Source organism: Sinohyriopsis cumingii, chromosome 10 (genome assembly GCF_028554795.1).
Source record: "Sinohyriopsis cumingii isolate HCF-2022 chromosome 10, ASM2855479v2, whole genome shotgun sequence".
Taxonomy (NCBI): Eukaryota; Metazoa; Mollusca; class Bivalvia; order Unionida; family Unionidae; genus Sinohyriopsis; species Sinohyriopsis cumingii.
This window is the reverse complement of record NC_142970.1, coordinates 57,063,461-57,077,279: the sequence shown is the minus strand read 5'-3', so window position 1 is coordinate 57,077,279 and position 13,819 is coordinate 57,063,461. Positions and strand designations below refer to the sequence as shown.

The 13,819-nt window shown below is 34.4% G+C and overlaps 1 protein-coding gene across 7 annotated transcripts in view; it reads left to right on the top strand.

The window, feature by feature from the left end:
• LOC149790198 (dual specificity calcium/calmodulin-dependent 3',5'-cyclic nucleotide phosphodiesterase 1A-like) overlaps positions 1–13,819 on the top strand; it is a 558,379-nt gene that overhangs the window by 429,939 nt on the left and 114,621 nt on the right. For all 7 annotated transcript variants that reach the window (XM_089972190.1, XM_089972192.1, XM_089972191.1 and 4 more), the window contains one exon: positions 8,276–8,341. In XM_089972190.1, coding sequence (XP_089828316.1) covers positions 8,276–8,341 — 66 coding nt within the window. The remainder of the gene's footprint in view (positions 1–8,275; positions 8,342–13,819) is intronic.

The following is a 13,819-nucleotide window of genomic DNA, read 5'->3' as shown; positions in this document are numbered from 1 at the left end:
TCGCAACAAATACGGTCTAAATTTAAATTGATGCTGTTATCACAGCATGCTTTGTTTTCTCCAGGTGACTATCAACCACCAAATTGACATCGTTTTTTTTTTAGCAATGGTGATATGCAAACAATGGCAGGTAAGACAATGTGAAGAACGTTATTTTTTAGAATACAGTGGTAAAGGCCGATCGCGTCTCACCCAGATAAAAAGTGACGTCATATCAGTTACATCGTATTATAGTAATCGCGCCTATTAAAGTTGCTCCGTGTATTAGCAGTCTGGTTTCCGGCCGTCTCGACTTCATTAAGAACTTAGGGAAAGAACGATAGGGTACCAGACTAGAAACTTACGATAGACTCCTCATAGCGAGTTTGTCACGATAGTCTCATCCAGTGAACTAGAAAGAGACATAGTTCGGTTATAGCTGCAACCAAATCTCAATATGGAATCTTACAATCAGGATATTAGCTTCTTACTTTTGGATCTGAATCAAATTCCTGTATTATCTCGAGAGTTTTAATAATTAAGGGCAATTTATTTAAAGCTTTGACTAACTGCTCTATTAACTTTATATACGGGCTTATTATCTAAAATTACTCCAGTAAAACTGGCAATATATAAACTTGTAATTCATTTTGAAAGTTTCAAATATTGGCAAATTGCGTAAAAATGACTTGAATTTAGCTTTAATCAAGCAATTCAATCTGCAATCGTCCACATAATATGGCATTTCAGTAACTATCAGTAACTTTGACAACATCTGCACTTTAAATTTCCCACCGCTAAATTTTAGTTGGAAAGGTCCATAAGCCATTTCCATTTGACATACATCAAACCCTAAACTCTGACTGGTATTGATTTATCAGTATAGTTGATGCATGCACTGTAATTAGAAATCTTTACGGCCTATACTGAACAGACTGTATTACAGCAAATATGTGATATTTACTTGTGGGATACATTTGCATTAATATCACGGATCACGTGCGTCGTCGTCATCATCAAAACGAGTTGCCTAGTAATCGTTCCCTGTGACAGATATAAGCATAAGACAGAAAGGCTAAGACTGTATTTCAAGATGATCGTTGACAGGATTATACCTATCGGGAGCAAGGGTCGTATTGGTGTTGAAGCCGAGTTGATACACGAGTTATTTAAAATGGCAAGGGTCTGTTCTGTGTTGAAGTCTAGTTGATACACGAGTTATTTAAAATGGCAAGGGTCTGGTCAGTGTTGAAACCGAGTTGATATACGAGTTATTTAAAATTACAAGGGTCTGGTCTGTATTGAAAGTCGAGTTGATATAAGAGTTATTTAAAATGACAAAGGTATAAAGGGTACAGTCTCTGTTTAAGTCTAGCTGATACACGAGTTATTTAAAATGTCAAGGGTCTGGTCAGTGTTGAAGCCGATTTGATACACGAGTTATTTAAAATGGCAAGGGTCTGTTCTGTGTTGAAGTCCAGTTGATATAAGAGTTATTTAAAATGGCAAGGGTCTGGTCAGTGTTGAAGTCGAGTTGATATACGAGTTATTTAAAATTACAAGGGTCTGGTCTGTATTGAATGTCGAGTTGATATAAGAGTTATTTAAAATGACAAGGGTATAAAGGGTATAGTCTGTGTTGAAGTCGAGTTGATACACGAGTTATTTAAAATGGCAATGGTCTGGTCAGTGTTGAAACCGAGTTGATATACGAGTTATTTAAAATTACAAGGGTCTGGTCTGTATTGAATGTCGAGTTGATATTAGAGTTATTTAAAATGACAAAGGTATAAAGGGTACAGTCTCTGTTTAAGTCTAGTTGATATACGAGTTATTTAAAATGTCAAGGGTCTGGTCAGTGTTGAAGCCGATTTGATACACGAGTTATTTAAAATGACAAGGGTCTGTTCTGTGTTGAAGTCTAGTTGATATAAGAGTTATTTAAAATGGCAAGGGTCTGGTCAGTGTTGAAGTCGAGTTGATATACGAGTTATTTAAAATTACAAGGGTCTGGTCTATATTGAATGTCGAGTTGATATAAGAGTTATTTAAAATGACAAGGGTATAAAGGGTATAGTCTGTGTTGAAGTCGAGTTGATACACGAGTTATTTAAAATGGCAATGGTCTGGTCAGTGTTGAAGTCGAGTTGATATACGAGTTATTTAAAATTACAAGGGTCTGGTCTGTATTGAATGTCGAGTTGATATAAGAGTTATTTAAAATGACAAGGGTATAAAGGGTATAGTCTGTGTTGAAGTCGAGTTGATACACGAGTTATTTAAAATGGCAATGGTCTGGTCAGTGTTGAAGTCGAGTTGATATACGAGTTATTTAAAATTACAAGGGTCTGGTCTGTATTGAATGTCGAGTTGATATAAGAGTTATTTAAAATGACAAGGGTATAAAGGGTATAGTCTGTGTTGAAGTCGAGTTGATACACGAGTTATTTAAAATGGCAATGGTCTGGTCAGTGTTGAAACCGAGTTGATATACGAGTTATTTAAAATTACAAGGGTCTGGTCTGTATTGAATGTCGAGTTGATATTAGAGTTATTTAAAATGACAAAGGTATAAAGGGTACAGTCTCTGTTTAAGTCTAGTTGATACACGAGTTATTTAAAATGTCAAGGGTCTGGTCAGTGTTGAAGCCGATTTGATAACGAGTTATTTAAAATGGCAAGGGTCTGTTCTGTGTTGAAGTCTAGTTGATATAAGAGTTATTTAAAATGGCAATGGTCTGGTCAGTGTTGAAACCGAGTTGATATACGAGTTATTTAAAATTACAAGGGTCTGGTCTGTATTGAATGTCGAGTTGATATAAGAGTTATTTTAAAATGACAAGGGTATAAAGGGTATAGTCTGTGTTGAAGTCGAGTTGATATGCGAGTTATTTAAAATGACAAGAAGACTCAACTAGAGAGATTTTCTCATTGATAATCGACTCAGAATGCGTACAAGTAACACTCGAAATTTTGTCGTCTCAAAGATTCCCTCTAACTGAGAATGGTAAATCTATGTGGGGAATTAATCTAATACTAGTCAAGCCAGGAAATGTATGTACCTTCTTAGAAAAGAATATTAAATATGAACGTGCCTGTTGGCTGTCAGTTCATGCCTTTTGACATGACAATAGTCACAATTCTCACATACACGCCTGATATCTGGGGTTTTGAAAGATCAGATATGATGGAACTTGTTCGTTTAGATTTTCTAAAATATATGGTACAAGTATATATATAAAAAAACACACACACGTATTTGCTTTATGGTGTACTTGGTAATGCCCGCTATATTTACAAACAAAAAGGAGGACGATTGGCTGTTGGGTAAATCTCATTAATGGTAAATAAACGAAACTATCTTATATAATGTATAAGAGGCTATTGCAGGATTACATTAATGGTTTTGGCAGAAACATGGGTTGAGATCATTTAAAAAATCCTGTCGGAAACTCTACGTTTCAATTTATTTGGGTTAATCAAAGCATTCCCAACAAACGCTGGCTAGATATAATATTTAAGGAAATATTTCATGATCAGTTTATATAAACATGGGAACCATCCATTACTAACTCGGCAAAAGTTTATATATATATATATATATATATATATATATATATATATATATATATATATATATCTTTTTAAAACGATATTAAAACTAGAAAATTATTTGTTAAAACACCTATCAAAAAAGTGTAAGGTAAATATAATAAAATTTCGAACATGCAACTTATGTTCATCTATAGAGAAGGGAAGATGGGAAACTTTGCCTAGCTATGAGAGATTATGTACGCTTTTCATGCAAAACTATGATTGATTAATCTCATTAACTCTTTGAATGTATCCTTTAAGAGAACAAAGAAAGTAACTACTAACCAAAGACTTATATGAAACGAAATGTACCAAAGTTTAAATAATTATTGTGTACTGAGAAACTGGGTGTATGAAGAAATCTATCTAAAATGATTGATATTATTGCATTTAAATTTCGTTAACTTCACATTATCTTTACTCGATGTAATGTTCTTTCTTTCATTCATTCATTTTTTAAGGAAGAATACAATACCATAGGTTAATCACTGTAAAGTAGTGAGTATATATATATATATATATATATATATATATATATATATATATATATATATATATATATATATATATATATATATATATATATATATATATATATATATATGTATGTATATATATATATATGTATGTATGTATATGTGTGTGTGTGTGTGTGTGTGTGTAATTCAGTTTCAACATCATCTTATCCCATTGAATTAATGACTTTAGTAATGTAATGATGCTAGAATGCTGTCAGTTTGAGTTAAACTGCATCTGCTTTGGAAAAAAATATTTAGTTCATGGGTGAAATACACGCATGCAAAGTGAGATACCGTCTAAGGCTGATATACACTCATGCAAAGTGAGATACCGTCTATGGCTGAAATACACGCATGCAAAGTGAGATACCGTCTATGGCTGAAATACACGCATACAAAGCGAAATACCGTCTATGGCTGAAATACACGCATGCAAAGTGAAATACCATCCATGGCTGATATACACGCATGTAAAGCGAAATACCGTCTATGGCTGAAATACACGCATGCAAAGTGAAATACCGTCTATGGCTGATATACACAAATACCATGTGAAATACTAATAGTTTGCCTCCTATGTTGCGTATTGTAAACTGAGTGTAATAAAGAATTTTTCTTGTCTTGACTTCTGTGATTAAATTATGTTAGTGGCTAAAGGTAAAACTAACGATTGATACGGTTATGATTGCCTTTAAACGATTGATACAGCTATGATTGATTTTAAACGATTGATACGGCTATGATTGCTTTTATACGATTGATACGCCTATGATTGCTTTTAAACGATTGATACGGCTATAATTGCTTTTAAACGATTGATACGTCTATGATTGCCTTTAAACGATTGATACGGCTATGATTGCCTTGAAACGACTGATACGGCTATGATTGCTTTTAAACGATTGATACGGCTATGATTACTTTTAAACGATTGATACGGCTATGATTGTTTTTAAATGATTGATACGGCTGTGATTGCCTTTAAACGATTTATACGGCTGTGATTTCTTTAAACTATTGATACATCTACGATTGCCTTTAAACGATTGATACAGCTATGATTGATTTTAAATGATTGATACAGCTGTGATTGCTTTTAAACGATTGATACGGCTGTGATTGCCTTTAAATGATTGATACATCTATGATTGCCTTTAAACGACTGATACAGCTATGATTGCTTTTAAACGATTGATACGGCTGTGATTGCCTTTAAACGTTTGATACGGATATTATTGTTTTAAAACGTTGGATACGGCTAAGATGGTTTTAAACGATTGATACGTCTGTGGTTGCTTTTAAGCGTTCGATATGATTATATAGTATATATATATAGTCGCAGCATATGGTTTTTTTTCCCCATTCCACTCATAGAGGTAACACCATTTGCATTTCAAGAGATAGAAATTATATTTGACTGAATGGACTGATGAATAGTTTTAAAGATTCTTGGAACCATTGACAAATAGGCGTTGTTCTATTTGTGAGTTTTCGTGCATGTATAATTCTGTATAATTTCTGCCCTAGCTGAATAGAATATCAATACAAACCTATAAGAGATCGATATATATGTAAATGGCTCCACGTCTTACATGACGGATTTACCCTGTAACTTTATACTCTAGTCCTAGTATATTGTTACAGTACACATATGTCCTAATGCATCTCTCCTATTAAGATCAATTTCACTTTACCACAATATTTTTTTGAATGACAAGGCCTTCATTGTAGTTTACCATTAATCCGGTTTGCTTAGCTTAATAACCTTGTAGATAAAAGTACATTTTAAATGGCGTCCATGAAATACGAACTTTGCCAAACAAACAAATAAAATTATTGAAAGAGTTTAGTAAATAGAATTCAAAAGACTTACAACTATCACATTCTATCTATTGAAAAGAGAATACGGAATGCAATATAGTATAATGCATTGATATTACAGTGATTTCGAACGCCGCATTCTTTACACGGGTACATCGTAAGTGTCCTGTCATAATGTGTGACGTTGGTCGATCTTATTAAATGATGTTATGTTGGATGAGGTATTTTAAAGTCGTGACATTATGTGTGACATCGGTAGATCTTATTAAATTATATGTTAAAAGAGGTACAATAAAGTCACCCCACCATATGTGATTTTTGTAGATGTTTTTGAATGATATTATGTTACCAGAGATATTGTAAGTGGTTTATGTTACAAGAGATATTTTAAGTGGTTTATGTTACAAGAGATAATGTAAGTGGTTTATGTTACAAGATATATTGTAAGTGGTTTATGTTACAAGAGATATCGTAAGTGGTTCATGTTACAAGAGATATTGGAAGTGGTTCATGTTACAAGAGATATTGTAAGTGGTTTGTGTTACAAGAGATATTGTAGGTGGTTTATGTTACAAGAGATATTGTAAGTGGTTTGTGTTACAAGAGATATTGTAAGTGGTTTATGTTACAAGAGTTAATGTAAGTGATTTATGTTACAAGAGATATCGTAAGTGGTTTATGTTACAAGAGATATCGTAAGTGGTTCATGTTACAAGAGATATTAGAAGTGGTTCATGTTACAAGAGATATTGTAAGTGGTTTATGTTACAAAAGATATTGTATGTGGTTCATGTTACCAGAGATATTGTAAGTGGTTTGTGTTGCAAGAGATATTGTAAGTGGTTTATGTTACAAGAGATATTGTAAGTGGTTTGTGTTACAAGAGATATTGTAAGTGGTTTATGTTACAAGAGATATCGTAAGTGGTTTATTAACCTAAACATCACTGTATGGTTGTGGTAAAATAAACTTGTGTCGGACATAAAAGGATGAGTGGGAGGAGCCGCTGTGGCTCGGTGGTTAAAGTGCTGGATTCGCGAACAAAAAGACGCGGGATCGAATCCTATTATCAGACCAGCCTGGGTCAAGTTCAGTGGTGTTGTCTTTGGGCAAAGCACTTTACTCCAACTGCCTTGGCACTAAATAACCAAATTGTGTTGCTGTGCCATAAAGCAACAAACGAATACGAGTATGAGCGGATGGTCTTTATTTTGAATCGCTCAAAGTTACTGCCTTGGCACTAAAAACGCTTATAGCCTTATGATGTTTAACGAGTAATTTTCATGGCCCCGAGTAAATCGTACACAGGACTGCATCGCTTAATGAATAATTTTCGTGGCCTCGAGTAAATCGTACACAGGATTGTATCGCTTAATGAGTAATTTTCGTGGCCTCGAGTAAATCGTACACAGCATTGCATAGCGTAATGAGTAATTTTCATGGCCTCGAGTAAATCGATTACAGGATTGCATCGCTTAATGTGTAATTCTGATGGCCTCGGGTAAATCGTACACAGGATTGCATCGCTTAACGAGTAATTCTAAAGGCTTCGGGTGTCACTCGCTCCTTTTTTGTACACAGCTAACGATATACATAATGGTCGAATTATAACTATTACCTTCATACTTTTAATAAAAAATAATGCAGTCTGTTTGGCAGGTTTTGTAATAGCGTACAGGCTGACTGTTTCAGGAGAGTAAAGAAAATAAATAAATACAAGCATGTGTTTAAGAAACCGACCTATCGGCCTATTTTGGCGTTTTATCTTAACATAAAGTTTATACGCTTCGCTATTTTTTAATTCCATTACTTTAGTTTTATTCAAGTTCTCAATTAAATGGCACTATGATTTTTAATAAAATGTTGTTTGCCAATGATAGTAAATTTATTGTGGATCTAATGATACTAAATTTACACTAATCTATAATGATAGTAAATTTACTTTGGGATCCGGATGAATGTGAGATTTTTCTGACAATTAATTAGGTTGCAATATCCACTAACTTAAATACTATGAAGAATCAATAACATAGATATTTGTCCAACAAAGCAGTCCTAGGCATTTTGAGTCGCAATATTTGCTCAAATGCTTTTATTGGTAAAACAAATTGTTTGCGCGCGCGCACACACACACACACACACACACACACATCACACAAAAATTTATATATATATATATATATATATATATATATATATATATATATATATATATATATATATATATATATATATATATATATATATATATATTCATGCAAGTTATTTGCTAGGTGCACACACACACACACACATACGCACAAATCACTTTATCTCAAGAACCATCTGTATCTAATTTTTTCACATTATCTTTTCTTTTTCAGTCGCAAATCCTCCAGACAAATCAAAAGATGACAGTAACCTCACGTCCAAGAATGGTCAACTTTCACGTAAGTGAAGACTACGATTTCTTTAATCATTGCCTCTTCTGTATATTTTTTTGATATAAAAAAGGGATATTTTAATCAGACAAACGCTCTACACTAATATCGTGAATTAAAGTAAATTACAGGGGTCGTTTGTTATTGTGTGGTGTTTGGAATTTTTTTCTTTTTGTGCACAAACACTGTTATATCCATTCGGATGCCATGTCAGAGATATTCTTTATTGTTATATGGAAATGCTGCGTAACGTTTTGTTCTCGGCACAACATAAGGCAGTACGTTTATACGTTTCCTTTTTTGTTAATAATTTTTAAAAAAAACACAACAAATTTGAAGATCTTAAACAAATTTAAATTACATGTAAATTATATCATCAAGATGCGGCTATCTGACTTGTACGACGTGTTCGACCAAAATTAATAGAAAATAAGACTAAAAAAGAACAGCAAATATATGATCTGCCTTTTCTTCAGAGATAAACAGACACCCTTTATTGTATATTTAGTTTATCTTTTACTTATATTTTGCCACGTATTAAATTCTCAGAAATTTTTAATGCACATTTGAAAGAAATAATGGCAAACAATAAGTAATAATAATAATAATAATAATAATAATAATAATGAGGCCTTTGTATAGCGCGTAATCTTTAGAAGCTCTAAGGCTTTACAACATTAGACAACACCTATAAGATAAAAACATATAATAATATTATTACAAAAACAAACACCATGAAATTAGAAGAAAAAAACATTATAAAAAAGTAACTACAAGTTTTCTTCTTGTTAAATATGTAAATGTAGCATATTAAAACATTTTAAGAAATTAAATTATATCAATATTTTCCCACCCGTTTGTAGAACGGTTACACAGAAATCGGAAACGAGGATTGGTCAGCATATTTGTATGGCTATACGGATACATGTAATGTGGTTGCACAAAATCACTTGGTTTTATTTTTGCGAGGTGTGTCTGATTTGGGGGTTTATTATCTGCAGTGAGAGTTATACACATTGCGAGTTTTGTCAGAACTTTGGTCTTACAATCTGCAGTGAGAATAGTATACCGGATGTAATTCGTCCATTACATGGAATTTTCCACTCTTTGGTTTCTTCTAGAAGAAAAACAGCAGTGTCGAAAAATGTAATTCTGCATTTAAAACAACTGAATTAGGATCGCCACAAAGTAAATATTCAAATCAATAGACAACATCTACTCATATTTTTAATACCAAAAGTAAACGCAGTGGTAAAATTCTGACTATTCTTTTTCACCATGTCCATTAATGTGATGATTTAATGTGATGATTTGTTGAGTGCCGTAGCATCGAATGTGATGATTTTTCAAGCGTCGTAGCATCGAATGTGTTGATAGTTCGAGTGTCGTAGCATCAAACGTGATGATAGTTCGAGTGTCGTAGCGTCGAACGTGACGATAGTTCGAGTGTCGTAGCATCGAACGTGACGATAGTTCGAGTGTCGTAGCATCGAATGTGATGATAGTTCGAATTTCGTGGCATCAAATGTGATCATTCATGATAGTACCTTTTTAAACGCATTCATACAAGTTAATTTCTGGTCTTATTCAATATTATTCTTGCTCATCAAAAAAAGAATTGATACCTTTAGTGTAAGCTTTGCAGCTCTACATAAAAGTAATTCCACTAAATGTAAGAAATCTTTCAAATGGCATTCTTCATTGTTAGTTAACTTATTATTTCTCCGAATACACAACTGTCTGATTTCTACGAAAAGACAACTGTCTGATTTCTACGAAAAGACAACGATTTGATTTCCAAGAAAGAAGTCCAATTAAGATCATCGACTAGATTATGTCATAGAATTTCAAACATCCGAATTGAAATCCGGAGTTTTTAATACATTTGTTTTATGATTCCAAGTAAGTCTGACTGGTAGTTTTCATGGGAAGAATTTATATGCATGTACCAAGGTTTCGCTTCATATCCGTCATGTGGGTCAGGCTGGGCGATGGAAGCATACAGTGCCCAGATATATTGATATGGTACTCAGATTTGATTAACCAATGCCATATCTTATAGTCAAATGTGCTTCGTACTACGTTGTCTGAAGACTTCTACAACTTATTTCAAAGATTTATTATCAAGAACAATTCAATAGTAGACTGTGGACTCAAATTAAAACGAGTGGAATGTTTACGCCATGGTGTCTTTGCTTTTCTAGAGCAAAGGATTATTCATCTTTAAACTTTGGTAATTTTCTCAGTCATAAATATAGATATGATTTGAAAATAAAATAATAAAATTCAATAGAGTGCGAAACGATCCCTCTCTACCCTCCCTTACCCCGACAACACCCTACATTATTGTGTACGATCCCTCTCTACCGTACCTTACCCCCACGTCACCCTCTATTACTGTGTACGAATCCTCTCAACCCTACCTTAAACCCATGTCACCCTCTATTACTGTGTACGACCCCTCTCTATCCTACCTTTTCCCCACGTCACCTTCTATTATTGTGCACGCTTGTATGCCGAAATTTAATTTAGCATCTTGTTCTGTCTTTATGGGAAGAATAAAAGAAATCAGGCGGCGTATCTTAAACTACCCTGCGGTTATTGAAGAGTCAATGAAGTGGTCTGATCAGCTATAAACGAACTGATGTTAATAGCATGAGTTTGACATGTATTCTGAAGCAGTATTCATTTATTTCAATAGCTCCATCAACGTTGAGTGCCATTTCTAATAATACGAAAATGATCTTTAGAATCGGCTTCCTTGACATGTCATTCAACATTAGTCACTAAATATTTTGTAAATTAAATCGCATGCCCCCGTCTAGTCCGACATCGCCAGCAAAACGTTTCACGATATTTTTATAAGCTCCATTGGGAAAAGTCAGAGTAGTTCGGGAATAAAGCCGGGTCAGTCAATTACATCTTATTCGAACTGGCGCACGATTCGTATAAGCATGCGACGTATTTTCTTGCAAAGCCTCTTATTTTGTATAATAATAATTTGCAGTCATCAGTCATCCAGACAAAAATGCACAACTTTATTCGAGATCAATCCTCTGATTCTTTGGAGAATGTTCTTGAACATTGGGTGAAAGATAGGGCAGTCACAAAAGTTTTAATTTGTACATGTTGAACAGTAAATCCATCCATGATGTCAGACCACTGGTTCACAAATTTGCTGTTAATAGAATATGTGCTGGGGTTTGGATGGAGACAAGGAAAATCACAGTCACGGAGTTGCATTTGTTGTACTGTGTCGAGCGGGAATACAATAATAAATCCCGTAACTGGGATGTCATTGTCTCGGTGCAAAACCCAACTCGCTCATTTTTTTCTTCCTTTCAAATTAAAATAATCCTTCGTTTATGTGATATAATATAGCACATTCAACTCGTACAGTCTTTATTAGGTGTTAGTGTTTCTCGTACAGTATTCATTAGGTGCTAGTGTTTCTCGTACAGTCGTCAGTAAGTGCTAGTGTTTCTCGTAGTCTTCATTAGGTGCTAGTGTTGCTCGTACAGTCGTCAGTAGGTGCTATTGTTTCTCGTACAGTCTTCATTATGTGCTAGTGTTTCTGACATTATTCAATAGGGCATTCGGTCTTGTAATGTTTAATAAGCAGCCAAATAATTTCTCGTTAAAATCCGATTAATCCTGCCGCTATTACCATAACAACAGAAAAACGAAAAAAAAAACAAGATGAGCACAAAATAACAATTTCACGTATAATTGTTACGGTTTTGGTTTAGGACTAAGAGCGTCTTGCGTCAAGTGACACTGCCTTGTAAACACACCAAATTAATACGAAGATGGTATTGGAGTCTGTCGTGACCTGTCGACATGAAGGGCACAATAACAACATACAATACTTGATAGTATTGCTCAAAGGATGTCGTTTGAAAATAACAATAAGTAGTTATTCTTTTTAAGGGATAAAGTTTAACTTTCATCAGTCCTGATCTAGAAATATTCTATGGATGACAATAATATGATACTCAGTACATAACATTAATAAACTGTAAACTGTAGAAGAACTGGCCATGTGTTGGATTATTGATTGATAATGAGAGATCCATGTCACTATTGTATATAACTCTCATTCTCCTTGGAATAAGGGAAACTGTGTGTGACATACCTGCGCTATAATTTATATTAACTGGTAAATGTCCCCTGTGTATCAAAGACACTCCCTCCCCAAGTCAACCACGTCTCCCCTGTGCATCAGAGACCAATCTCTCCAAACCTTTAATTACGCGTGTAACATTCTACTTAATGTTTTCGTTGGACATTTATGTACTCTAACCTTAGAAATATGGCAAGTGTTTTGCACAAGGATCCGCTACAGGAAAATTTGATTTTGTAATGAACTGCTCACTGATAACTGATCCACTCATGTAAGTGCTGAATTTTTCATTATTCGACTGGTGCGGATGGATGCGTTTGGTAAAGTGAGAACATAGTTGATTCGACTGAACACATTTGTTAAGAGAGTTGGGATTCAGCCAGTGATGTTCATGGCCTGTGTGTCTGGAACATTATTTTCTATTAGTTTCTGAACCGCTCCGGTGGTTCAAACGGTTAGAACGTCACCAAAGACTTATAAAGAAACTGTAGTAGCATCTGCCCCCTGGGCGCACAACATTAGGAGGCTAGTGTTAGACAGGTAGGCCTGTTGTGAGGGTAATATGAGTCGGTGGGACATGACGTTGCATATCTGCGACATGATGCCACACTGCTAGACATCTCACTAAACCGCTACACTGCATACACGATAGCGATATGACTGAAAAATTGTTAAAGCTATATTAAAAATCCAAATCACACTCATTAGTTTCTGTGTAAATAATATCTCACGCTTGAGTTTGTAATGGATGTAAACAACTTGGACAAGTTTGCTTTTATGGCCATTTTAAGGCTCGAAGCCTTTTTGCTCAAACTGCTGCCCGCAATAGTCCAGGGGCATCCACGTGCGTTATAGGGGCAAGGTTGAATAGAGGGTCAGGGTCACAACATTTATTTGGACGTTTGTTCATATAACATTCGTGGATAATTATAGGACACCTACCTGGAAAGATGGTGCTAGCGTATTCCTTGGTTTTTAATTTCTTTACAGACGTTCCTTGCATTCGTCTGTCTCTCGTTATACTTAAAATTGCCCATCTGGGTGGGGCTCAACAGTTTAGTATTTTTCATAGGGTTAGAACTTTAGTGAAAAACAGTTTCCCCGGGATTTCTCACTGGTTATACTTGCTATTTAAGAAAACACCTTGTATATTTTAGGTATTGTTCATAAAACCTTTAATTCCCTTTATTTTGGTGTATAATTGATGGATGTAATATGGATTATAGAGTATACTGCTTGGTCTTACTTGAAATGTACACCTTTCAAAAAAGTGCTAGCTCCACTTGGTCATTTTCAATTCCTGGACTTAAGAGGTAAATTGTAGGAAAAAGAGCCGATAACTTTTTTTTTACATTTATTATATT